A 25,596-nucleotide genomic window follows, 5' to 3' on the forward strand; every position below is an offset into this window, starting at 1 on the left:
TCGGGCGAACCAGTAGTGGCGGCTGCGGAAGGCTCCGCCCATCCACCCCTGCTAAAGTCAGAAATATATAACTGAGAATAAGTTTTATTATAGAGATGACCATAGAGAGCTTTATTATTATGGCTCATCACACAATCAGCCAGATGATTAGACTGGATTTGGCATTTTGGCTTTGCAACTTGTACACAAATGTTTGCAGTTTTATGTTAAATCTTTGAGCTGAGAATGGTGGACAAGAGATAATTCTGTGTATTTCTAGCATCAATATTGGGAGAGGAAAAAAACTGTGTTGGAAGACAGTAAAAATGAGATTTCATGATTGCCGTTATATTTTTGCAAGAAATAGCAGCTAACTGTTATGATGCCTCTCAGAAGAAATATATTTCTGTCTGCTGTCTTTGGAACGGATGGCATGTCATCATTAGGAATTAAACTCTGATTAGGTCTGTTCTGTTTAACTTTTCTATTTAATTTCCCAATCCAGTGAATATACTTCCAAACTTTAATCATACATTCTGATGATTGTCAGACTGAGCCATGAAAATTATTGTTACAAACTTTAAGAAGATGATAAGTGTCTTATTTTATTTTTAGCAGTAAAAATGGCCAGCATGTTTACAATAATGCTGAGATCTTTGAAAACAAGGGATTTCTTTTCTTGGGCGTTCAGGCTGGTCTTGTGACCGCTTAGAAGTCACATAAACATTTTAAATCTGCAAGTCAACACTTACAGACTATCTCATGAAAATATTCTCATCAAAGTTAATCCTGCATTCTAGGATCATGATGAATGTTATTGGTCACAATGAGTACTGCAATATCAGAATAAAACAAAAGCTCAGATAATAATAAAAAAATATGGATACTCCATAAGACATGTAAAATGATAATTGGCTCTAATAGGTAGATAAATAGCTAGATATCAGCTGCTTTATGGTCTGAAAACACTCTTTTCAATGCTATCTAACTAGCCTTGGAAAGACAAGCTGCCCATCTTAATTATTATAGTAGCATGGCATATATTGAGATGTTTTTAATGGGTTGTTTAGCGCCTTCCTGGGAGGAGCCTACTGGTGGAAGCAGCAAAAAATCAGCTGCCTCCGAATTCCTGGCTACGTACCTGTTTAGAGGATCTTCCATCTGACGTCTTATCAGGTTTTCTTATCCTTCAGGCAAGAAGGAAAGAAGAAACTGTTTTGCTGGCAAATGCTCTTCGATTTTTGCAGCTTTTGTGCTTGCAAGGAAAGGGGGGCTAGCCCAAGGCAGAACGGCCGTCCGTGCTGGGAACTTCAAACTGCCTTGTGCAGGACAAAGTAGGTCTCTCCCACTCTGATCAAAGTTTTGTTTAATTTATTCTTATCACGAGCTGGATCCGTTCACTGTGGACATTAATTGCTTATCAACATTTTAGCTTCTTTTCTTTTTCTCCTCCGAAAAATTATTTACTCAGAGGCTTCTAAAATGGCGCCGAGCAGCCTGGTTTCTCCGGTAATAACGAACACTTTTTGCTAGACAAAGCAAATCCTCAAAAGAATTCAAAACAAGAGAGATTGCTTATCATTTGTTTTGGTTTCACAATAGAAGAATTTTACTCCTTTACTAACCTTGCTTATTTGGAAGTTAAATGGTGATGAATCTGCTGAATGGTCTTGTTACAATGTTTACTCACTGAAAGTTTTGCCAAGCCTTAAACTTCAAAATAAAAGCCTCTTTTTTTAAAGCTGCTTATTTAGGCAATAGAGTTTTATTAACTGCAGGCAGATAAATTTTGAAATGGCCTCAAAACCAAATATTAACTTGAAGTCGTCACCCTCTACTTCCAGGGGCACATCCTCAGTGCCTGGCACAAAGCTGCAGCCTCCGCTTCCTACGCCCCCTGCTGGGGATGTGTTAACGAAAGAATTTTTTCTGAGTAATCTAAGCGAGGCTCTTAATGCACAGACAATTAAAATGGAAGATAAATTTAGAGATAATAGAGAGGAGAGGAAAGAGGAAATAAAAGAAATGAAAGAAGAAATTAAAAATGAAATTAAAAGTGAAATAAAAGGACTTAAACAGGAGTTGTATGAGAAATTTGAGGCTAAGGTTGATAAAATTAGAGACGACATGCTGAGTCTTGTAACTGTATTAACAGAACATATTTCTGGAGTGGAAGATACTTTAGAGGTTCTTAATGATGCCAATGCTAACTTGACATTGAAAACAGAGGTGGTGGAACAAAAAGTGGAAAATGCTGAAAAAGAAATTATTATGATACAGTACCGACAAATGGAGTTCGCATTAAGAGTAAGGGGGCTGCGTGAGGAGAAACAGGAGAACCTGAAACAGATCCTATCGGAAGCTTTTGACCGCCTGATGGGAAGACCAGGGACCAATCAAGGCTGGCAAATTGACAAAGCTTACCGCGTCAACTCCTGGCTGGCAAAGCAGAAGCAGCTTCCTCGAGACATCGTTATATATTTTACTACAAGAGAGTTTAGAAATATGGTACTGCAAGCATCTTATAACACTAAGCTTCAAATTGGCGGTCAAGACCTGGTTGTTTTGAAAGAGATACCACCTCCAATGTTAAGAGCCAGGAGAGACTACGCTTTTTTGGTTGAAGAACTCAGAAATCGTCAGATACAGTATAGATGGGATGCACCATTTGGCATCATATTTACATTTGATAAGCAAAGGTACCGCCTCAACTCTGTATGGAAAGCCCGAGATTTTTATTATAATATATTGAAGGCCGGACACCCTGCACCATCTGGACCCAGAGAAAGACCACAAGAAAGACAGGATAGACAGCAAACTACACAACCATCAGACAAGATGGAGCATCTTTCTTCTCTAGAAGTGCAAGGTGCTATGGAACCAAGACCTAGCCGCATGACTACTAGACGTATGGAGAAACAAGCTAAAAAGCAACAGCATCAACAATCATCGGCCATCGATCAAGGATCTACAACAACAAATCTGGAAGCAATGGGAGGAGCTAGACCTAAGGTTAAACAGGCCGTGCAGGAAGCTCTAAAAATGCTTCAACCAACCAAAAATGACAACTAAGATTTTAACATGGAATGTCAATGGACTGAACTCTCCACAGAAGAGGAAGAAAATATTTCATTATCTCAAACAGTTTAAGAACGATGTAATTTGTTTGCAAGAAACTCATATCAAGTCAACTGATCAAAAATATTTGATCAACTCAAAACTTGGTCAACATTTTGCAGCTTCTGCTATGGAAAAGAAGAATGGTATAGTTGTATACTTAAGAAAAGATATGAAAGCTGAATTAATAGAAGCAGATCCCTTCGGAAGATATATTGCTTTAGACTTAACCTTAGAAGGGAAAAAGACTTTACTTTTGGGAATTTATGCTCCCAATCAACAGCAAGATAGATTCTATAGAAATCTTCATGCTAAATTAGTACAGTGGGACTATAGTTCCTGTATACTATTGGGTGACTGGAATGGAGTGATAGACACTAAGAGAGATAAGAAGATTTCCCGCCTAAATACCAAGATGCGAGCAAAGTTACCCAAATCTTTCTTTGACATTATGGATGATTTTGAATTGAGAGATATTTGGCGAGAAAGAAATGCAGAGGAATATGACTTCACTTTCTTCTCGGACAGGCATCAATCCCTTTCAAGGATTGATTTTATCCTAACCACTAACGATTTGCTTTCTAGGGTCAAGAAAACAAAGATTGCAGTTAGGGTCCTTTCTGACCATAATCCAGTTTGGATGGAGTTGGGAAGGGTAGTGCAGGCAAGAAGGTCTTGGAGATTGAATGAAAACTTATTTAGATATGAAAAGTATATTAATGATTGTAAAAAATTATTATCTGAATATTTTGTTTTGAATATGAATAAGGGTACATCTATGGAATTTGTATGGGACGCAAGCAAAGCGTATATGAGAGGAGTTTTGATGAATATAAATAAAACACATAGAAATAAGCAAGGGTTAAAACGAACAGAACTGGAAGAGGAAATTAAGAGAAAAGAGCTGGAGTTAACAATGAACCCAGACGATACAAAGGTTAAGGAAGCTATTAACATATTAAAATCTCAATTTGACATGTTGATCTCTGACCAGGTGGCTACTAATCTATTATATGCAAAACACAATACTTTTTGTAATGCAAACAAACCTGGCAGATGGTTAGCTTATCAGATTAGGAAAAAAAGGAAAACTCGAAATATATCTAAACTGTTTTACAGAGGGAAGGAGGTGTTTCAACAGGAAGAGATTCAAAAGGCTTTCTGGGAATTTTTTACAGAACTGTATAAAGGGGATAAAATTAATGGTTTAGACATAGACAAATATTTAGACAAAGAGAAAATACCTTCAGTTAGAGAAGAACACAGGCAAAAATTGAATCAACCAATAACCTCGGGGGAAATCCTGCAGGTAATTAAGCAATTAAAGTTAGGGAAAGCACCAGGTACAGATGGCTTGACAGCGGTTTACTATAAAAACTTACAGTTAGAAATGGTAGAACCTCTTAGAGAATTATTTAATATGATTCAAACGGAAGGTAAAGTCCCTCCATCTTGGAAGACAGCGTTTATATCTTTGATACCCAAAGAAGAACAAGATACTACTCAACCCAAAAATTATAGACCTATTTCATTACTGAATGTAGATTATAAAATTTTTACTAAAATATTAGCAAATAGGTTAATGTTGGTCATTCAACAATTGATACACACGGACCAAACAGGTTTTATACAAGGGAGACAGATGAAAAGTAATGTTAGATTAATTATTAATGCATTAGAATATTTGGGAAAGAACAACCAGATCCCTGCTGCGTTTATATTTTTGGATGCTGAGAAGGCCTTTGATCGAGTTAACTGGCAATTTCTGTTGAAGATACTGCAAAAAATGCAGATAGGAGATAACTTTCTACAGTCAATTAAAGCAATATACCAACAGCAAACAGCACAAATTATAGTCAATGGAAGTCTAACAGACTCTTTTCAAATTGGAAAAGGTACAAGACAGGGCTGTCCTTTGTCCCCATTATTGTTTATTATAACTTTGGAAGTATTGTTGAATAAAATACGGGGCTTGGATGGTTTAAAAGGGATCAAGATTAGGCAGCAAGAATATAGAGTCCGCGCTTTTGCGGATGATTTGGTCATAATATTGGAACAACCGCAGGAATCTAGTATGGTTTTAATGAATATGATTAATCAATATGGTCAAGTGTCGGGCTTTAAAATAAACTTAGGAAAAACCAAAATATTAGCCATAAATATGAATATTAAACAAAAGGAAGAATTAGGAGTGATGCTAGGATGTGAGGTAGTTAAAAAAGTTAAATATCTTGGAGTTAACATTTTAACTTCAAATGGGAAATTATATAAGCATAATTATGAACCACTTTGGCATAGCATACAGACAGAGATGAAAAAATGGGAGAAATTGCACTTATCTTTGCTGGGTAGGATAGCGGCAGTGAAAATGAACATTTTACCAAAATTTTTATTTCTCTTCCAAATGTTACCTTTACTTAAAAAAGATGCGAACCTTTTAGAATGGCAGAAGGGTATCAACAAATTTGTGTGGGCAGGAAAGAAGCCGAGGGTAAAGATGAAAATAATGCAAGATGTACGTGAGAGAGGAGGACTGAAACTACCTAATTTAAAAATATATTATGATGCAGTGGTATTATCTGTAATTAGTGACTGGATTCACTTAACCAATGATAGAATATTGAACATTGAGGGACACGATCTGGTATTTGGTTGGCATGCTTACCTGTTACTCAACAAAAAATTGGATAAGAACTTTAAAAGTCATATTTTAAGAAATGCTTTATTGCGGGTCTGGAAGAAATATCAATATAAATTAAATGACAAGATACCCATGTGGGCAATTCCTAGACACGCAATTGAAAATATGAATACAGCACAAAAACAGGACAGAATTACCTACAGACAGCTTCTTACCTCGGAAAGGGGGGTATTACAATTAAAATCTTTAGAGGTATTAAAAGAGGAGAAGGTAGTTCAAACATGGTTCCAGTATGGGCAATTACAGGCTAGGTGGAAAATAGATCAAAAAATTGGTTTTATTCAAGTTGAGGATAATTTGTTTAAACAAATAAGAGATCAAAGCTTAATGCATATAAAGAGGATATATAATGTATTGATACAGATGGATTCGGAAACAGAATTAGTTAAAGATTGTATGATAAAATGGGCTCAAAATATTGAGGAACCAATAATGTTGGATACATGGGAAAGAATCTGGGTAAGAAATGTGAAATTTACACAAGCTCAAAATCTGAGAGAAAATTTTTACAAGATGTTCTATAGATGGCATTTAGATCCTAAAAAGTTGGCTTCTATGTATCCGAATGTACAGCCTAAATGTTGGAGATGTGGTTCTCTCGATGCTACATATTATCATATATGGTGGACCTGCCAAAAGGTTAAAGCATTTTGGATAAAAATATGGTGGGTCATGCAAAATGTTTTTAAAAGAAGGATAAAGTTTAGTCCTCAGTTATTTTTACTAGGTATATGTACTGACTTTACAGTGGTAGAGACCAATTTGACTCTGCACCTGATAACTGCAGCAAGACTGTTGGTGGCGCAATATTGGAAGAAGGAAGACTTGCCTACAATTCAAGAATGGACATTGAAAGTAACAAACTTAGCTGAAATGGCTAAAATATCGGCATATCTCAAAGATCATTCAAATGAGAGATATAAACGAGACTGGAAAAAATGGATTGATTATATACAAAATAAATACGGGACTAAGAAATTCCAGTTAGCCTATGCTTAAGATCAGAAATGATTTAAATTGTTTAAAGTTAGTTCAGTAAGAAGAAGCTAAGGTCAATCTAGAATGTCATTAATTTCTTTATTTCTTTTTTCTCAATAGATTTTAGACTGTGTTAGTTAAAATTCTATACTGTGTACGGGTTCTGGGAAGTCGGGGGGGGGGGAAGGAGGAGGGGGGGTGGGGGGGTGGAGGGAGGGAGGGGTACACAAAAAAAAAATTGTACTTCAATGTTTTAATGATTGACAAATGATGACATATTTGTGTTTTTTTTTTTAAAGAAAAAATAAAAAAGTTCTGTTAAAAAAAAAAAAAAAATGGGTTGTTTAGCAAAATCAGCTCCTTGGCTGAATCGTTGTGATAGATCAAAGCAGGGCAAACTAACAGCCAATATGCCTTTAACTCTTGACTGAACACTAATTGGTTGAACATATATGTGATAATATTTGTCTGGCTTAGAATACTCTAAAATGACCTTGTACTGTGTGATTGAATTATAAAGCAAAGTGTAAATGTATTCTTACATTATGACCAACTATTACATGTCATAACTATACTAATAGAAGAATTGATCTTCATTATTTTATTGGCAAAATGCCCATCATTATAGTTAGTGGGTGCATTTGGAGATATGTTTATATTTTGCTAAGCTGTTCTTTCATTCAGATTCTCTTGCATTGGAGAGTGAGACAATCATTGTCTTGACTACTAAGCTACAAAATTTTACATTTCCCCCCCCCCATATAAGCCATTATTTGGAACTGAGGAAAGTAAAGTGACACTAGTGAATTATGAGCCAGAACTTTTGATTTCTGCTGTTGAGAATTCAACCTCCTTATATTTTGAGGACTAACTCCAGGTCTTTTCTTTCTCATCATTCTACAGTAGTCTTCTCCAACTTGCCATTCTTCAGATTTGGGCCCTTGGCATTCCTGGTTTGTTGTTCCAAATTATCTAGGAAACACCAGGCTAATGAATATCAGACAATCAAATTTGAATTGCAAATTATTGATGAGAGATGGAGAGAGAGCAGGAGGGAGGGAAATGGACTCATAGCTGTGAGAAAAGGGCAAAGCATGAACATGGATGAATATTCTATGACTGTATAGATGGTAATGGTAAGGGATATTGGCAGATACCATTAAAGCAACAATATCAAGTACGTTGACCGTGTGCAGTGTAAAGAAAGCCCACTCTGATAATTAAGCCCTTAAAAAGTCTGATGTGGGTTTCTTCTCTGTAATGTTAATGCCGGGCTGTCACAAATGAATCCACAAGATACAAATCTTTCATCAAAATATTATTGGCAAAAATCACATAATCACAAATACTGCCTCTTTCATACATGCATGCCCCATGTACAGAAGGTCATGGTCATCAAGTATGCAATCAGACTTTGCTGTATTAACTGTGTAGCTCTGCATAAGTTCCGATTCTGGGTCTCAGTTGCCAAACTTCATTATTTGCCATCAATTGCAAAAATACATTATGGGGAACAGGGAAAGCTATCTACACTTAGCTAACTTCATATCACTGGCGAAAGTGTTCAAGAATGTCTGGACTGGATGTTTGCAGCTGGTAGGAAAGACATAAAGAAGTGATCTAAGATCAGAAGATAAGCAGGAAGAAAACCCAAGAAAGGACCCAAAGTAACTATCCCTCTATTTTCCATCTTTCTCTTCTGCTCAGTAAATCATGAGATACTAAAGAATCACATGACCAGCAAGCTTATATAACTTTTTGGCTCATCTCTTAATGGCCTATTTTGAATTCTGATATTTAATTTTTAATGCATTTTCCATTTAGAGTTTTCCTTCCCTCCCTCCCTCCCTCCTTCCTTCCTTCCTTCCTTCCTTCCTTCCTTCCTTCCTTCCTTCCTTCCTTCCTTCCTTCCTTCCTTCCCCCCTGTCAGTCATAGAATTAAAGTGATAGTCAAATGTGAATAATTCTATTGCTATTTTTTTATTGATAGTTGAAAAAAAAGGAAGATCTGGAGGATGACTTCTTGAATTGTACTCCAGAAGATCTTCTTCGTTTTGATGATTACAACCATGATGGTTACCTAACTCTTCAGGAACTGTATACTGCATTCCGTAAGTAATAACTTATCTCTGTGTGTATCTTTCTCTTTCGCTGTTGCAGAATGAAGGAAGGATGGAAAATGGTATTCTTTGCTTGCAGGCAGCCAGTAATATTTGTCTTCCTTGAACTTTCCCAGATCTTCCTAGGCAATGGTTAATGCATGTTTTGTGGGCCATCATTTTCAGTAGCAAATGACTCCCAGCAGTGAAGATCTGAGAGAGAGGGAGGGGGGAATATTTGATTAGTGGAGGGAGATTAATACAATCAGTTCAAGGAGCTGTCTGTTCACTTCCTGCCTTTGCTTTAGGGGCAGTGGGATGTTAAGAGATCATGCAGAAGAGAGGAAATCTGAGCATCACTTTTTATTAAGACAAAACAAGTGTGCACTGTTCTTCTATAATTTTACTTAGTAATTTCTTCATAATTTCTTCTATAATTTTACTTAGCTCTGATTCTTGTTCTAATCTTATTTGTTTTTAGTAGCATATTTGGTGAGGTATACATTCTTCTTAAAGAATTATGATGTTTTAATGCCATTGCAAATACAATTTGGCTTTTTTATGAATAGTTATTTAAACTTAGAGTTATAGGAATGATTTCAATGTAAGCAGTAAAAAAATATAGGGCTTCTCTTTTGTCAGCAGATCTATTGTTAATAATAATTTATGGAAACAGATGTCCCTGGAAAATTGCTTTAGCAATAGCTTTGATTATTGTTGTTCACTGTGATTTGCAGTATTGGCAATATTATGTAGAAAGTCATTTCTTGTTGTAGACAGGGAAGAAACAGTTTGCTGAAGTTAATGTTCAGTTCCTCTTTGTTTACTAATATAAAGAATCTTTGTGACACTTGGTTTGTTTTAGCACTAAGAATTATAAGAGTTTGCCAGGGAGGTTTATGGGTTTTCTTTTAATATCAATCAGAGAATTGTGTCAATATAATTCTTTACACGTCTATATTGTTAATAGGTAACAGTATTTCAAGAGCTTCAAAACATGATTCTTTAACAATTTTTTATCCAATAAAAAGCCATATTATTTTTATGTCAAAAGATCATTTTAATTTGATATTTAATGCTGCAATGATGATGATTGAATCATTCTCCAGGGTGCCCATCAACTTCAACTCTCATAAAATCCAAGTGTATTTCATAATAGACTTGTCCCTTTCCTAGCTACTGTGATCTGCACTCAATTAATTTCAGTCTTGAACTCTGATATTTTTGAATTATAGCTTCTATGGCCTCCTGGTTCACTTAATCTAGATCTCATAATTACAGTGGAAAGTGCATTTAGACTTCACAGATAACATCTAGCAAGAGTCTATTGTTGTCACCCTGCCTCTATTCCGGATCCCTGGCATTATTGTGTAAGTTTGCTTTAGAAGAAAAATGGAGCATGGAAGATTTAGAGGTACTTCCTCCCTTTGACTCTTCTTGGCAAAGTTCCAGAAATATCACAACATTTCTGATAGTTCTTAAGGAAGCAGAGAAATAAAACAAGATGAGTTCAGTCAGGCACAGTTATTTATCACTAGTTCAGATATTGCTTTGTAGAAGTTAGGTCCCTAGAGGACATAGTCAACTGTACCCAGAAGTATTTTCTGTAGGATTCTGATGTTAAGAATGTATATCTCAGGGAGACAATATTAATTTGTTTGAGATGTTTCTGCTTTTAGGAGTTATGAAGACATACATTGATTTAGTCTCCCTTTGATGTTTGAAATTTGAAAATGAAAGTTCTATTTTTACTCTGGGAGTTATGTAGCTAGCTGTATTTTATATCATGACTACCTTCCTGTTCCAGATTTACCACATCAACATGGAAAAGACAACTTGAAGTAGATTTTAATCTTTTTTCTTCAGTGCTTTGAACAAAAAGAGAAGGGAAGCGTCTTGTTTTTATAAAGCCATTTAGAGGAATTGTTTAAGGATCTGGAAAACTGTCATGTTTAATTATCATACTGGATTTGTTTCATGTTTTTACATGTTTTTATTAGTGGAAGTAATACACTGCCAAGTTTCTAGAATAAAAGCTATCACACACAAAAAGAAGGTTTTGTGATAAGGTGATGTAAGAAAACATTTTGAATTGGAAACAATTTTATAGTGATAGTATGAATCAAAAAACATATTTTGAAAGTTTTATTTCAGGTTGCAAGAAAAACCCACAGAGTGAATAAAAAAAAGTCTGTGTAAAATCTTCTGGCTACTCTGAAGACTCTAGTTGGGCTGTAGTTTTACGGCTTGCAAGAGAGCAGCTCTTTTTCCATCCCAAACTAACCTAGGTGCTACCATGGCAACACTTGTCACATCCCTGCTGCTATTGTTCTAGACTGGTTAGGATGATGGGTTGGTGGGCCAGTTGGAGCAAAAAGTACAGCCAGACAAAAGAAAGCTGCTTGTAGCAGCATGATTGCCAGCTTTTCTTGCAAGTTGTTGGATTTCTTTTTAATGCTGCTAGAAAGTTAAAATTCATATGAGTATATATGTATGTATGTATGCATGCATGTATGCATGTGTGCTTCAGGATAGTCTTGACTCCTGGCAACTGCCTGAACCAGGGTGGGTTCCTGCCAGTTCTAACCTCTTCTATAGAATAGGCTCCACAAATCTACAGTGCCATTTAGAACCGGTTCCAGCTCCCTCCCCCCACCCGTTTGCTCACCATCAAGATGAAGAGCGAGAGGAGGAATTCTGGGAGTTGAAGTCCACAAGTCTTAAAGCTGTCAAGTTTGAACACCCCTGGGTTTTTTTTCTAAAGGGTTAGGGGTGCCAGGGTCTTGTAACTTGACAGATTTAAGACTTGCATGCTTCAAATGCCAGAGTTTCTGAGGCAGCATTTTGGTTGCTAAGCAAGAATGTTGTTAAGTGAGTTTCACCACATTTTACAAGCCATGCCCACCCAGTCACATGGCCAGCAAGCCACTCCCTCCTGGTCACATGCCTGGCAAGCCACTCCCACAAAGCAGGCTACACCTACAGAAGAGGTTCTAAAAACTCGAAAAACCTAAAAATTTGAAACCCACCAATGGCCTGAACGTATCTCAGGCAGTTTTCTTGGCAAGATTTTGTATAGGCTTCTTCTTCCTAGGACTCAGAGGGATTGACTGGCCTAAGGTCACCCAGCTAGCTTTGTGCCTCAGGCAGGAATAAAATTCATGTAAAACTAGCTTTGTGCCTTAACCAGGCTACACCAAACTGGCTCTCCTGTTGCTATTGTGCTGTGTTGTGTTGTGCCGTGCTTTACTTAGCAGATATTGCAAACATGTCCCTACATTCTACTTTATTTCACATAGAAGGCTTGCTAATAACTGCAGTGGTTTTGTAAAGATGATGCATTTTGGTTTTGTTGGTTTGTGTACCCTTTTCCATATTCTTGCAGTGTGTGTGTGCACTTAGGAAACAGCAGCAGTGCCTCCCACCCTCGCTTTCCCCTTATTATTTTGTTTACAGCCAGCAGCCATCCCTATGTGAAAAAAAAATGATCAGGGGAAAGAACAAAACTGTTTTTGCTGGGCTTGTACATGGCAGGCAAGCAGCAAAGCAAAACAATCCGTGCCTATACAAAATTGGTCAAGGAGCTGGATTTCTTTTTTTAAAAAAAGACATAAAAAGCATATATAAAAGATGTCTCGATTAAAAAGGAATGTTAGAAAAAAAATATCTGCTCCCTGTTATGGATTCCTCTCATTCTATCCTCAAGGAGGGAAACTAGTGAATTCTCAGCCTTAGGATGGGAATGAACAGTTGTCAGTCTGCTGGGAGTGATGTCAAACCCAGAACAAATGGCTGCTGATTCTGACAGTAAAGAGTTAAATTCTGGTCTTGGGAGAATCTCAATGGAGATCCGAGCAACTTCAGTAGAGAAGATGGCATCAAATTTCCTAATTAAGCAATCCCAGAAGCATTGACACTATAAAAACATCCTCCATATATTCTCCTATCCTTGGATATCTCTTTTACTTCCTGATTTGTGTTCCTGTGTTTTCACTTTCCAAGTTGATCCAGTTCTTTGTCCTGTGAATGGATCTGTGGTTTAATATTGATGTGGCTTCTGTGGCTTTCTCTAGCATTAGACACAAAGTTTGCTTCTCAGATCCCTTTTCGCTGCCCTGAAACTGTTTCCAGTCCATATTCATTATTATCTCAGTAAGAATTTTGTTGTGCTCTGAACAGATCTCTGCCTCATTTATGATTCTTTGAAATAGATTACCTCTTCTCTCAGCTACTCTAGGTAATTTATGATAACTCAATTAAAGCTGACAGAATTGTAAAGCACCTTTTTCTTTACCTGCTTTTAGGCAAAGCTTTGCATAGGACATTGCCCTTGTCCTGTAATCGAATTAATGATTAAGAGGATTTATTTAAAGAAATTGAGATTCTTTCAATTCTTTCTGTTTGGAGGTAGAACATTTTTAATATCATATTCTAAACAAAACAGATTTTTCAGGTCGATACAAGATAATTGTCTTGCAATTGTTTTCTATAGGGATTTATTTTATTGTTTTCAAAAATATTTTAAAATTCATGCCCTCAGCCAGTTTTATGCAATTTTGATGTTAGATAGCAGTACTATCTATGCTTATGATACTGGATTGAAAAAAAACAAACAAAGGCATAACAGCTGTTTTGAAATTCTGTTTCCTAGGTCTAGAAACTCAAAACGTGTTGAGATTTGTTTAGAATACTGAAGCTTTTTTTTGTTATGACGAGAGAAAAAAATAAGCGAAAAGTTTAAATGACCCTATTTTATTCTAAGATTGAAATAAAACAAAACATTATGTTGCATTCAGCCTCTCCCATAAATTGAATTAAGCTCACCTGAGATATACTTAATAAGAGTATATTTATATCAATAGTTCTCAAAGAGGAGGATAATGTAGAGTGAGTTAAATTGAAAAATTTTCAGTTTGCCTAGAAATAGGCAATGAAATCTGAGCAAAAGCTCAAAAAGTTATATAGAGCTGAAGTCTTAACATTATAAGTTAAACATGAAATGAACTGCAGTACCCTATCATGAACCATGGTGGCACAGCAATTAGAATGCAGTACTGCAGGCTACTTCTGCTGACTACCGGCTGACTGCAATTATTAGTTCGAGTCTCCCTGGCTCAAGGTTGACCCATCCTTCCATCCTTCTGAAGTGGGTAAAATGAGGACCCAGATTATTGGGGAAAATATGCTGACTCTGTAAACCGCTTAGAGAGGCCTGTAAAGCACTATGAAGGGGTATATAAGTCTTAAGTGCTATTGCTAATAAATAATACTTGAGGTGATTAAATTAAATAAATAGTGCAATATTTAATGGAATTTCCAAACCAAAGCCAAATAGAATAGCCACATTTTTATCACATTTCCAATGTCTAAAAGTATAGAAGACATCTGGACTTCAGGACTTAGACCAGTGATGGCGAACCTATGACACGCGTGTCAGTGCTGACACGCGTAGCCATTTGGGGTGACATGCACAGGATTTCATGCGATTCATTCTCGGCTCCTGCACGGCCGCCGAGGATGAAAGAATCTGTGCTGGAGGAACGGGAGGGGCAGGACGTGTGATCTCCCCCGCCCACACTCACTTACTGTATCGCCGCCGCCCCTTTCTGAGCGCAGGGGCTGCTGGTAAGGCGTGCGTGCCGTGCGCACACACGTCATCAGCGCAGTGAGGGAGGACCCGCAGGAGAGGAGCGTGGGAACAGTGATTAGAACAGTGCGCGCCTCTCTCCAGTCAGGCCGGCACAGAGAGTCTACTCCTGTACTGGGACTGTCGGTTACGACCGCACCACAGCAGGGAACAGTGGAGTGCCAACGGGAACTGTGAGCGCCATTAGCAGCCCTCGCGTCACTAGGAATATTCATAGCAGGGGCGGGCTGGAGCGGCATGTTGATGAGGACGTGGAGCTGGAAGCAGCCGACTCCACAGCCCTGGTTCACGGCACCCCAAACAAGTTCAATAATATCAAGGGCAACATACGAAATCGACTGATGAACAAAGAAGTTACTAAGCAGGTATGTTAAATAATTTGTTTTTGGTTTATTAAATACAATTATATATTGCAATTATACATTTTTGTAGTTTAAACTATAAATTGCGCAAAATTATGTTTTTGTCGAAGTGACACACAACGCGAGTTATGCTCGATTTTTTGCCGATTTTTGACACACCACGCCAAAAAGGTTGCCCATCACTGACTTAGACTATTTCAGAATAATGGAGGTATGACAAAAAAAGCCTTATCCTGAGCTTATGTCCCTGTAAAATCTCCTGGGGAAGGGACTCAAAGCAATAATTCCCAGTCTAATACCATATAGCAGTCTGACTGTATTTGGCAGATAGTCCCTTAGGTGACATGGATCCAAGCCATATTTGATTCTCACTGGCTCAGCCTTCCATCCTTCCAAGGTGAGTAAAATGAGGACCCAGATTATTGGGGGCAATATGCTGACTCTAACCGCTTAGAGAGGCCTGTGAAACACTGTCAAGTGGTCTATTAAGTCTAAGTATTATTGCTATTGCTATTGCTATAATCCTATGATAGCTTTCAGTGTAGTTTTTCACATAAAGACTGTGACTGTATACTACAGGGATGTCAAACTCACAACCCACAGGCCGGATGCATCATGTGCTGGCCACGCCCACCCTGGTTTAGCAAAGGGGGAGGGGTCCTGATACATCACATGATGACAACATAACAACGTGAGTTTGACGCCCCTGATATACTGCTATGTGTACCTCTGAGCTGATGGAATAGGGATGTTCACAGTGTATTGATTTCTAGACAAGACTCTAGATTAGAGTCTTTACTTGCTTTCAATTGTGTGATAATTATTAGGGGAGGCATAATTAAATTTGATTAATTATGGGGACATAATTAACTTTCGTTGTTTGAATGGCATACTAGTCAAAATATGTCAAAACTGGCTACTTCTGTCCTGAACTTTAGCAGTTGGTGAATACATGGAACAAAGCTATGGCATAGGTTTAATAGTTAATGAAATGTCTAAAATATACCGTATTTTTGGAGTATAAGATGCACATTGCCTCCCACAAAAGAGGGTGAAAATTTGGGTGCTGCTTATATACCAAATGTAGTCCCACCCACCCCCACCAGAGGCCAAAAACGTGAGGCATGGAGGCAGCGATGGTCTGTGGCAATCCCTGCAGCCTGGAACAGCTGATTGGGGGGTATTCTGGCAGTCCAATCCACCCGCCAATCAGCTGTGCTGAATCAGGCTGCAATAAGTGCTGAAGCTGACCTGCCTGGTCAGAGTTTGCAGCAGCAATCGCATTCAGAAAGCACAGCAACTGATTCAGCAGGATTCAAAATAATAATAAATACAATACATTACCAAAAGCAGGTTTTCCAAGATAGCAGTAAATAGAAGCAAAACACAAGCATATTCACTTTCAGTTCTTGGCTAAGCCAGGCTCCTTCCTATTTCTTTGTTGCTCACACATCAAATTTCAGAGTCCAAATAGCCCTCATCGGCTGACTTAGTTGCTATGTCTATTCATTGGCTGACGTTGTTTATCATGTGTCAGCTGAATACCATGGATGTTGGTAGGCAGAAGGATTTTTCTTCTTCTTATTTTCTTCTCCAAAAACTAAGGTGCATGTTATAATCCAGAGCATTTTATACTCCAGGGTGTTTTATAATCTGAAAAATATGGTATGCGAAGAAAAAATTCATATCACCAGGTACAAGCTCATAAGACATTTGCAAAATCTCTCTGTTACTTTATAATCTGACTCCACCCTTGAGATATAAGATAGGTATTTTTTATTTCCATCATCTATCTTCAGGGTGGGTGGGTCACACCATCTGGCATCTACCAAAACTACTTTTTAAAATTCTCATCACTTTTGTCTAGGGAGATTCTCAATCTTTCCCCATCATTCAGTCAGAACTGAAGAGGCTTCTTGGATGAGAATCTAAACATTTTCAAGGAAGAAAAACAAGAAAGTCCAGTTGCCTGTCATAACTTTTGTTACGTTTTTGACAGTTTAAAAATGCAGAGGTTGAACTATGCTCTGTTAGTAATATAATCTAACGGTTGGATTGGCAATATATAAATCATGTAACAATGCTATACCTGTTTCTTTAAACCATACTGTAAAATGTGATTGGTTGCTGTTTTCCTCAATCGGCCATAAGAGGGAGCCAGAATGACTGTCAGCTCTGCTCTGTTTCGTTAGATGTTGGGCTGATCTGATCTGAGTGTTTTGGAAGCTGGGTGTTAGAAAATGCCGTGAGCTATTGTAAGTTTTGCAACTGCTAGCAAACTTTGAGTGCTGAACTGATTATATGATACTGGACTATGCTATTTGGCTTATCCCTTAACTGAAAGACATTGATGACTGACTGTCTTATCTGTGTATGAATTGGACTATTTGATGGACTCTGATACCTCTATTTCCCCGAAAGTAAAAGCCTATTTAAACTGCAGTGTCTCTGTATGCTGGTTGTGTGTTCTCCAACACAACTCTCACAACGCTTCGCTGAACATACTTGCTCTCCCAATGTGGAGCTTACCTAACATGCTCTATATTGCAATCCACATGTTGCACTATGTAACTTAAGAGTTATATGCCTCAAGGTTTCAGCATGCCTGCCCCTATACTTTATATTTTTTAAAAATAAAAAAAGACTATAAAAATCCTTTTAAATGTTAAATATCCAAAATGTTAACATTCAGCAGCGAAGTAGATACAGTAAATTGAAGTTCTATTCAAATTATGAGGGAGAACATGATTAAAAAAGAAAATGTTATTAGAAAAGATTTAATGCTCCAAGGAGATCCTACGATACCACTGCTCTGCCAATAAATGAGCATTCTCACAGGATCTATATAAAGATACCAGAGAAAGTTTTAAATTAATTAAATATCAGAAAAGATTATAAAGAGAATTTATTTTTTCATGCACATCTTGTGGCCCTACATAAAAGCCGGAAATAAATCCAATTACTGAACTTGTTCAGAGAAATAAAAACAACAGGAAATGTTAGCACAGCACAGTCAAAGAAATTATTATTAGCACAGATTTCTGCCTAAACCTATTATCTATTTCTTAGAACTAAGATATCCCTGAAACAGATATCCTTTTTTCTTTATTTATTGGGTATTCTTCAGTTCCCTGCCAAGTTTAAAGTTTAACCAGAAGATAAATCTTTTCCCAGCTCACAGCTTCTTTTTCCATTCCCTTCCCTAGTTCTGTTTTTTTTTCTCTGTCTGTCTTTTTTTTTTTAAGGATTTAAAGTTTCTATGTCCATCAGGTGCTGGGTAGCATGTCTCTCTGGCTACAAGACCAAAAAAGAAAAAGGCAAAAACAACAGGCACTGTGGATTTTAAGTCTGTGGTCTGTACTGCAGGAGATGTTGATTAGAATTGTCTCAGTTCTGGAATGGAACTATTGTACATTCACAATGTCCATGTCATGGTCCAGTGAATAGTAATAGCGAAACATAATTTGGAGATCAAAGGAGGAATCTTTTCTAGCAATAACATCCTTCCCATTGGCAGGCAAATTCTATTGGATTTTATCCTGTTTTCCTTGCCCCATTACTCTACCAATCTTTCTTCCAGCAATATCCCCTCCCATCTTTCCAACTAACCCTTTCCCTTCTATTCAAAGTCATCTTTTCATTCCCAATTAACTCAGTGGTGGCAATTCAAAAAAAGCAGGTGGAATTTATCTCTACTTCCTCTCCTGTTCTTTGTCTTTTGGAGTGGAATACAGTGCAGATGACTGCCAACAGATTAGTAACAATGAGTTATTCATAAGAGCTTTCATGATGGTATTGGTGCAAAATAGAGAGAAGATAATATTCAAAAAAAATATTTGTGTCGAGTTTGCTAGGTGTCAAATAAAGGAGGAAAGTATTTAGAAATCAATGTCATATTTGAGATAAGAATTACAGCCTTAAAGCTCAGACATTCAAGTTCAGAAATGAAGTCTTGGAAACATCCCAAAAAATTGTTCCGGAAACAATTATCAGAAGAAAAATATTGTGTAGTAAGTATCAGTGTTTAGCTCTATAATCTGTTTAATTCAGTTGGAACAGAAATACAGCTTTCCAAAAATCATTTTTTCTTATTGTTTAGTTAGTATTATTTATGCTGTCTTCCAGTTTTTATATAGGATAGCAAAGTGTGCATTTTTATGTCTGCTATAGAAATGTGTGCACCACATTTCTATAGCAGACATAAGCCAGTTGAGCACTATCATTGTTCAGATGCATAAAAAGAAGTTGGTTTTGCTTTTTTAAACATTGGCAAGTGCATTAAAAATAGTTGCCCAGCAGTCTTTGCCATCTAATTAATAAATTTTGTTCAGTGATATCACCAATTCGAAGTATAATCTAATGTTTCTCAAAGTAGTAGCCTTAGACTTCTTTCAGCCTATTAACTTTTGTTACACTGCTATTCTTTGCAGGAAAAATGCAGCTGGCCTTGTGGATTTGATGAGCAATATTATTCTCCCCCCCCCCCCGCCACTACATTTGGTTTCTGAAATTTCCATTTTTCTGTATTTGCAGATGAAATTGTGAGAGTATATTTTAACATGCTCTATTGTTGTTTCCATTTTGGTATGAATTATTACAAAAACTTTAAACAAAAGATGTGGCTTTGAAACACATCCACACCTGTTCCTAAATTGAGATACCAGTATCAATGTTAATGCCATAATGCCACTAATAGCAACTACCAAAGAAGATATTCTAAAGCATATTTGTACTTTAGTTGCCTTCTCATGAGCTAATTGTCTATGGGGATTCTCAGTCATCCTGGTCATGATTATCCCAAAGGTGCTTTTTTAAGGGCAACTGGACTTTCTTGTTCTTTTCTTTGAAGATGTTTCGCTTCTCATCCAAGAAGCTTCTTCAATCAGAGCTGAAGAAGCTTCTTGGATGAGAAGTGAAAAATCCTCAAAGAAAAGAACAAGAAAAAAGTCCACTTGCCTCCTGAAAAAGCACCTTTGGGTCATGACCTAATCCTTGAACATACTTCCTAAATTAAACAGAAAAGATTATAATTCTTTTTTTAACCCAATTTTACCTATATTATAATTATTATCAACAACACTGAAATATAAATATTATGAAATGAACTGGCAGTGGTGGTCCCAGTGTTACTGGCACACTAGGTGCTACCAAAAAGCCTTGGATAACACTTAGAAAATCTGTACATGGAAAGAAAAATCCATCTATCAATTATAATGCCACAGGGCTTGGATTTGTGCATGCCACTAGATTATGACATCCTATGTTCTTGGGAAGACTCCAATGAGTTTCAAGGCCAACATCAGCTAAAGAACTGGGAGTTGTGATTTCACAATTTTATGTATATAATAATACTAAAAATAATAATACATTTTTATACCACTAGACTCCCAGAAACTCTCATTGTTAGCACGGCTATGAGAGTTCTGCCTGGAAATGATGCAAATTATAATTCAGTAATTCAGTTTGGTTCCCTTTTTATTGCATAATTTGCAAAGCAGCTTGAAGTTAGGGAATCCCTAGGTAGATAACTGCCCAGACACCAAATGGGAATCTATCACCCTCTGAGACAATCTGTCCAACTTCTGAATGAGCCACCATTATTTTGCTTCCCTTACTAAGTAGCTTATATGTATTTCCTGGTCATAGATTTTATTATTTTATTTTTGTTTCAAATATAACAAAGTATTTGTGGTATTTGGTTTTCAAATATGCAAATCGATACTTTAGCTTGCAATCTCAATATGATGACTGGCATACATCAAACAACCTTTGTAGGTAGGCTGGTGAAATATAAACCTGCCTTTTTCCACATTGGACCTAATAATGAAGAACAGCTAATAATAAATTAGAACATGGAATAATCATAATTAAGTGGCTTGGAAACAATGCAGTAATTTGGAAAGCTCATGGCCCAACTGAGATAGACTTTAAATATGCTCAAATGACTGCTTTTGAATAAAGCTATTCCGATTAAATTTGACTGAAGGTCATTAAAATTAACCAAGTCACTTTTGACTTTAATTTTATATCAATCTCTGGTGAAATGAAGAGGGAATTTTTTTGGCAGATGGGATGTTCTGGCTGAAGAAATAATAATGCTGTCTTCCAATGCTAATCAATGTGGGCAGGTCAATTAGCAATACAAATGTGTCAGAAAGAAGGAAAACATGTATTCAGTCACAATGATTTCATCTTGTCAACATAGTGTGAATTAATAACATATCATTAACTTGAAGTTAAAGTCTGAGTAAATTATAACTCACTGCTCATTAGAATTCTCAAAAATGGCATTCATTTCTGATAGCTTGGGCCAGGCAACAGAATATTTATAGGAACTCAAAAGCTCATTCGACTAGTATGTGATGACTTCCAATACGTTTTAAAAGAAAAAAAATTCTTAATTGTGGCCACTTGTAACACAGTGAAGTAATCTATAGTTACAATATATTCCAGTTTATTTTTTAAAAAGCAATGAATATGAACACATTCAAATATAGTGTTACATATATAGTTTCTACAGAACACTTTACATCTATTTCTTTTTTCTTTAATTACTTACTTACCCACTTACTTTACTTACTTTACTTACTTTACTTACTTTATTTACTTACTTACTTACTTCTGCAATTTCCTTCCCCAATTAGTAATATTTACTGTCAATTGATCATTTACCATCAGGTTGTTATCTACTCTTAGTGACCACTTGGGTAGATTTTCTCCATGATCTTCTGATCATAACTTGCTCCTTTAGATTTTTCAATGGTGCACTCATCACCATTGTAATCCATCCAAGTGATCCTCTTCATCCCTTTCCTTCGACTCTTCCCAACACTGGAGTCTTCTCTATAATGTATTCTAAAGAAGCATAATTTGAACCTGGTCACTAGTGCCTCAAATGATATTTCTGAATTAATTAGTTTGATGATCCATCTTTCAGTTTTCATGGCTCTCCATGGTATTCTCAAGAGTTTTCTGTAATACCGAAATTTTCAATACTTTCCCTACCTCTGATGATTTTGTAAAAGGATGTGCAAGGTCTTATTTCATAAACAAAATATCAGAAATAATAGGCCCAATGAGTAATTTCTCTTTTCTTGAAAGCCTGTGCTGAACAACTGGCCCCATCTTCACCTGGATCTTTAATAAATCACTGGAGATATGTTATGTCCCCTCTACCATCATCCTAAGAAACCCCCCATCAGGGAGCTGAATGATTTCAGACTGGTTGTGCTGTCATCTATAGTTACAAAGATCTTTGACAGGTCATTGCTGGCCCACTGAAAGTCATCACTGAAACCCTTTGCAGTTTGCCTACCAAACAAATGGCTTGGTAGATGATGCTGTCAATATGACATTGCAGTGCATCTTGCAACATTTTGAATCCCTGGGGACCTATGCATGGGTTCTTTTTGTGACTTCAGCTCTGTATTTAATACCTTCATTCCAGAAATTCTTCACTCTAAACCAATTCAACTAGCTGTGTCCGCCCATACTTGTAGGTGAATTACTAGGAAGCAACAGATGAAGCTAGGAAAAATTACCCAGCCAATTAGCACAAGTGCCACTCAGGGCTCTGTACTCTCTCCATTGCCCTTCTCTCTATGTACTAGTTACTGCATCTGTAGGGATCCCTCTGTTAAAGTACTGAAGTTTGCATAAGGCCTCTTTCAAGAATGATGGCCTCATTCGAGACAATGATGACATATAGATCAGTGGTGGGTTCCAGATCCTGTTGCAACTGGATGGGGGCCAGGCATCCACCACATGCACATGTGCAGAATACACGCAGTGCGTGCATTTGTACTTACTGCCCCAAATGCTCCAGCTGCTCGGCGGAGAGTCACGCAGGCACCGTACGCTCCGTGCGCGTGTGTGAAAGCCCCAATCGGCTCAAATACAGGTAAGGAGGGTGGGCAGGTGGGCCCTTCGGAACACCATATCGGAACAGTACCTGGTGCTCCCAGCAGGCACCGGTACTTCTGTACTAGAGCATACCGATCATATCCTACTACTGATATGGATGTAAGGTTGAACAACTGGCTCTGTGGTACAGCCGGAACAATGTAGAGCGGAAAATGCTTAAAACTGTAGAGATGAGAGTAGATTTTAGAAGTAGCCCTTCTAGTCTACAATCTCTTACTATATTCAACAGTATAGTATCAGCAGTAGAACATCTTCCTTCAATGAGATTTTCTGGGATTCCGATTTTTCTAAGCATTTTCCATGGTTTGACATAATCAACAGCATAAAAGGGCCTTTTTCTAATCAATGAAGCATGTGCTATCTTCTTTTTGGTATTCTTGAGCTTTCTCAATTCTGCAGCATGCATCAGTAATGTTCCTTGTGTCATGAACACCTGGAATCTCATTTTCCTTGTAGAGCTCTAATCTGTGTTAGATGATCTTAAAGATTAGAAATGGAGCAAAATATTTATAGTTCGGGTGGTAGATGTTAGTCGTGTTTTGTTCTCTGAGCTTTTTGTTTAGTTTCCAAACACTTTGTCATAAGGCCTGGATTGTGACAGGATCTTAAAAGGTTATTTGTTACCATGTGAAATTAGGATATTGTATGATTGTTTTGCACATTCTAAAATTCTCCTTTTTGGTACTGGAATGGCTTATTACCTGCCATGAATTTATGCAACATTGTTTTACACATGACTGCTTTCAAGTTATATTCATTAAGCTAAATGGTCTTCTTCCCAAGTAAATGCCTAACAGCTCCCAGTTTCTCATAGCTGCAATTTTTGGTTCCAGAGAAGAAAGTATTTATTTATTAATTATTGGTTTGTCCCCCCCACACACACACTGTATGCAATTGCTGTAACTAAGCTTCAAAGACATCTTAGAAATAAAGGTGCATTAGTCCCCCAACCTAGGTTGGAACAATGTTGAAAAATTACACTCAAGAATCCTGAGGGGAGAAAAAAAATGAAGTTTTCTTCAAAATCATTGAAGCAATTATCTCTGAGCCATATTTGCCTCAAAATGTACTCTGCAACAGAATTATTAAACAGCCTATTTATTGAATGCCTCCTAGAAGAATGAATTATAATGATTTTAGTGGTGTTAACCCTATTCTCCATTGACAAGACCAGGGAGAAGAACTTTCTCTGAAACTTGAATGCACGAGTGCTACAAATTGCTTTAGAAGTGCTTGGCTTTAGTGGTGTTTGAAACTCATACACTGGAATGTCATTAACTCTTATCTATAACACTTAATGTTGCTTGAAGGCATAAAACAGGGGGCAAATATACTTACCAGTATGCAGTAAAAATATAAATAAAGCAGAGCCAAGCAAAATAATTGCTGAGAATTCATTGATTTTACAAGTGCCGTGAGTTATTTCCTTCCTATCTCCATACCCAAAATTCAGTATTACTCTTTAGTGCCACTTTGACTGATCTTCAAAATAGTTTATTTTCCAAATTATTCTGATAAAAGAATAAAAGGAGAACAATTTATGCTATGTACAAATTCTTAATAGCGTTTTCAGCAAAACCTGGTTGAAATTCTGACCGGGAAGATTTCGTTTCAGTGCCTCTACCTGGCCAGAGGACTGGATTTGTTTATCCAGTCTGTTTCATGCTCCATAATTTTACAACTTTGATGCATGAATAGAAAATTCTGACTTTCCTCTAGCAACCATAAAGTCACAGACACTACCATTCATCATCCAGATCCAATATTAATGAACGCCTAGGAAATATTTATGGAACTGTGGATTTGTGTGAAACACATTTGTCATTGCTGGTTACTGTGTTGTCTTTTTGTCCTTAAAAAAGGCTGATTCTTTTATTTATCTTTTAGCATGTAGTAGAGAGAATATGTGTTCCAATTCTAATAACAATCCAGGTGTTAAAGCTAATGAAAACTGTGATGCTGTTTTTCTTAGAGAAAAAACTAAAGGTTTTATTAAAATAATTTGGGAAAACATAAAACTCCTTCCTGATATTGGCTATCTAAATATTACTATTTTTTCCCCATAAACTCTAGAGATTGAAGTGAATAAAAGAGATCATGACTAGTGGAATGAATTGTGTTTGCAAGCTAATCACTGTTATGTGCATTTTATTATTGTTATTATTTGATATTATCATATCAAATACATTGAAACATTTTGTAAATGTTTCCAACACATGACTAGCTGAATCAGACATCCAAGAAAGTAAGTTGGAATAATCTTTAAACTGTGCATCTTTATGTATATATAAACATAAAATATTATTACAGTTCAGAATGATTACATCTAACCTGTAGTGAGGAACGTAAAAGTGTTTAATTGTATAATTTTTAGAATAGATTGCTCTATTTTAAACAGAGTTTCAAGTCCTTACATTTTCTTCACATGGTTTTTATTAAGAGACATGATCTTTTCACCCATGATTTTGGTTACTTACAAAATTGTTTCTTGTTATGGCATGAGTCACAGTATTTTGTTAAATGCAGTATTGTGATATATGACACCACATAGATTAATTGCTACCAAATGAATTAGGCCAAAAATGGTAATGGCTTTAAGTAGTTTTAGCACAGTAGGATTTATTTATTTTTACTTTCCGTTCAAATCAGGAATAGAACAATCCATGCTTGACAGATCCCTTGTTTATCCCACAACCCCACTAACATTGAAAAGTAAAATGTTGAAAATTGAAGGAACAATTTTCCAGTTTTTCAAAAAGAGAAAGAGTTGTGTCAGTCTTCTGATGGACT

The 25,596-nt window shown here is 36.8% G+C and overlaps 1 protein-coding gene across 2 annotated transcripts in view; it reads left to right on the forward strand.

Annotated features, from left to right (window-relative positions):
- The window catches only part of FSTL4 (follistatin like 4), a 467,659-nt gene that overhangs the window by 261,230 nt on the left and 180,833 nt on the right, over nucleotides 1–25,596 (forward strand). For both annotated transcript variants that reach the window (XM_087709547.1, XM_087709548.1), the window contains exon 6: nucleotides 8,766–8,886. In XM_087709547.1, the coding sequence (XP_087565673.1) occupies nucleotides 8,766–8,886 (121 nt within the window). The remainder of the gene's footprint in view (nucleotides 1–8,765; nucleotides 8,887–25,596) is intronic.

This window comes from Thamnophis sirtalis, unplaced genomic scaffold, assembly GCF_051295495.1.
Source record: "Thamnophis sirtalis isolate CommonGarterSnake01/CBP01778 unplaced genomic scaffold, rThaSir2_p1.2 scaffold_3, whole genome shotgun sequence".
Lineage (NCBI taxonomy): Eukaryota > Metazoa > Chordata > Lepidosauria > Squamata > Natricidae > Thamnophis > Thamnophis sirtalis.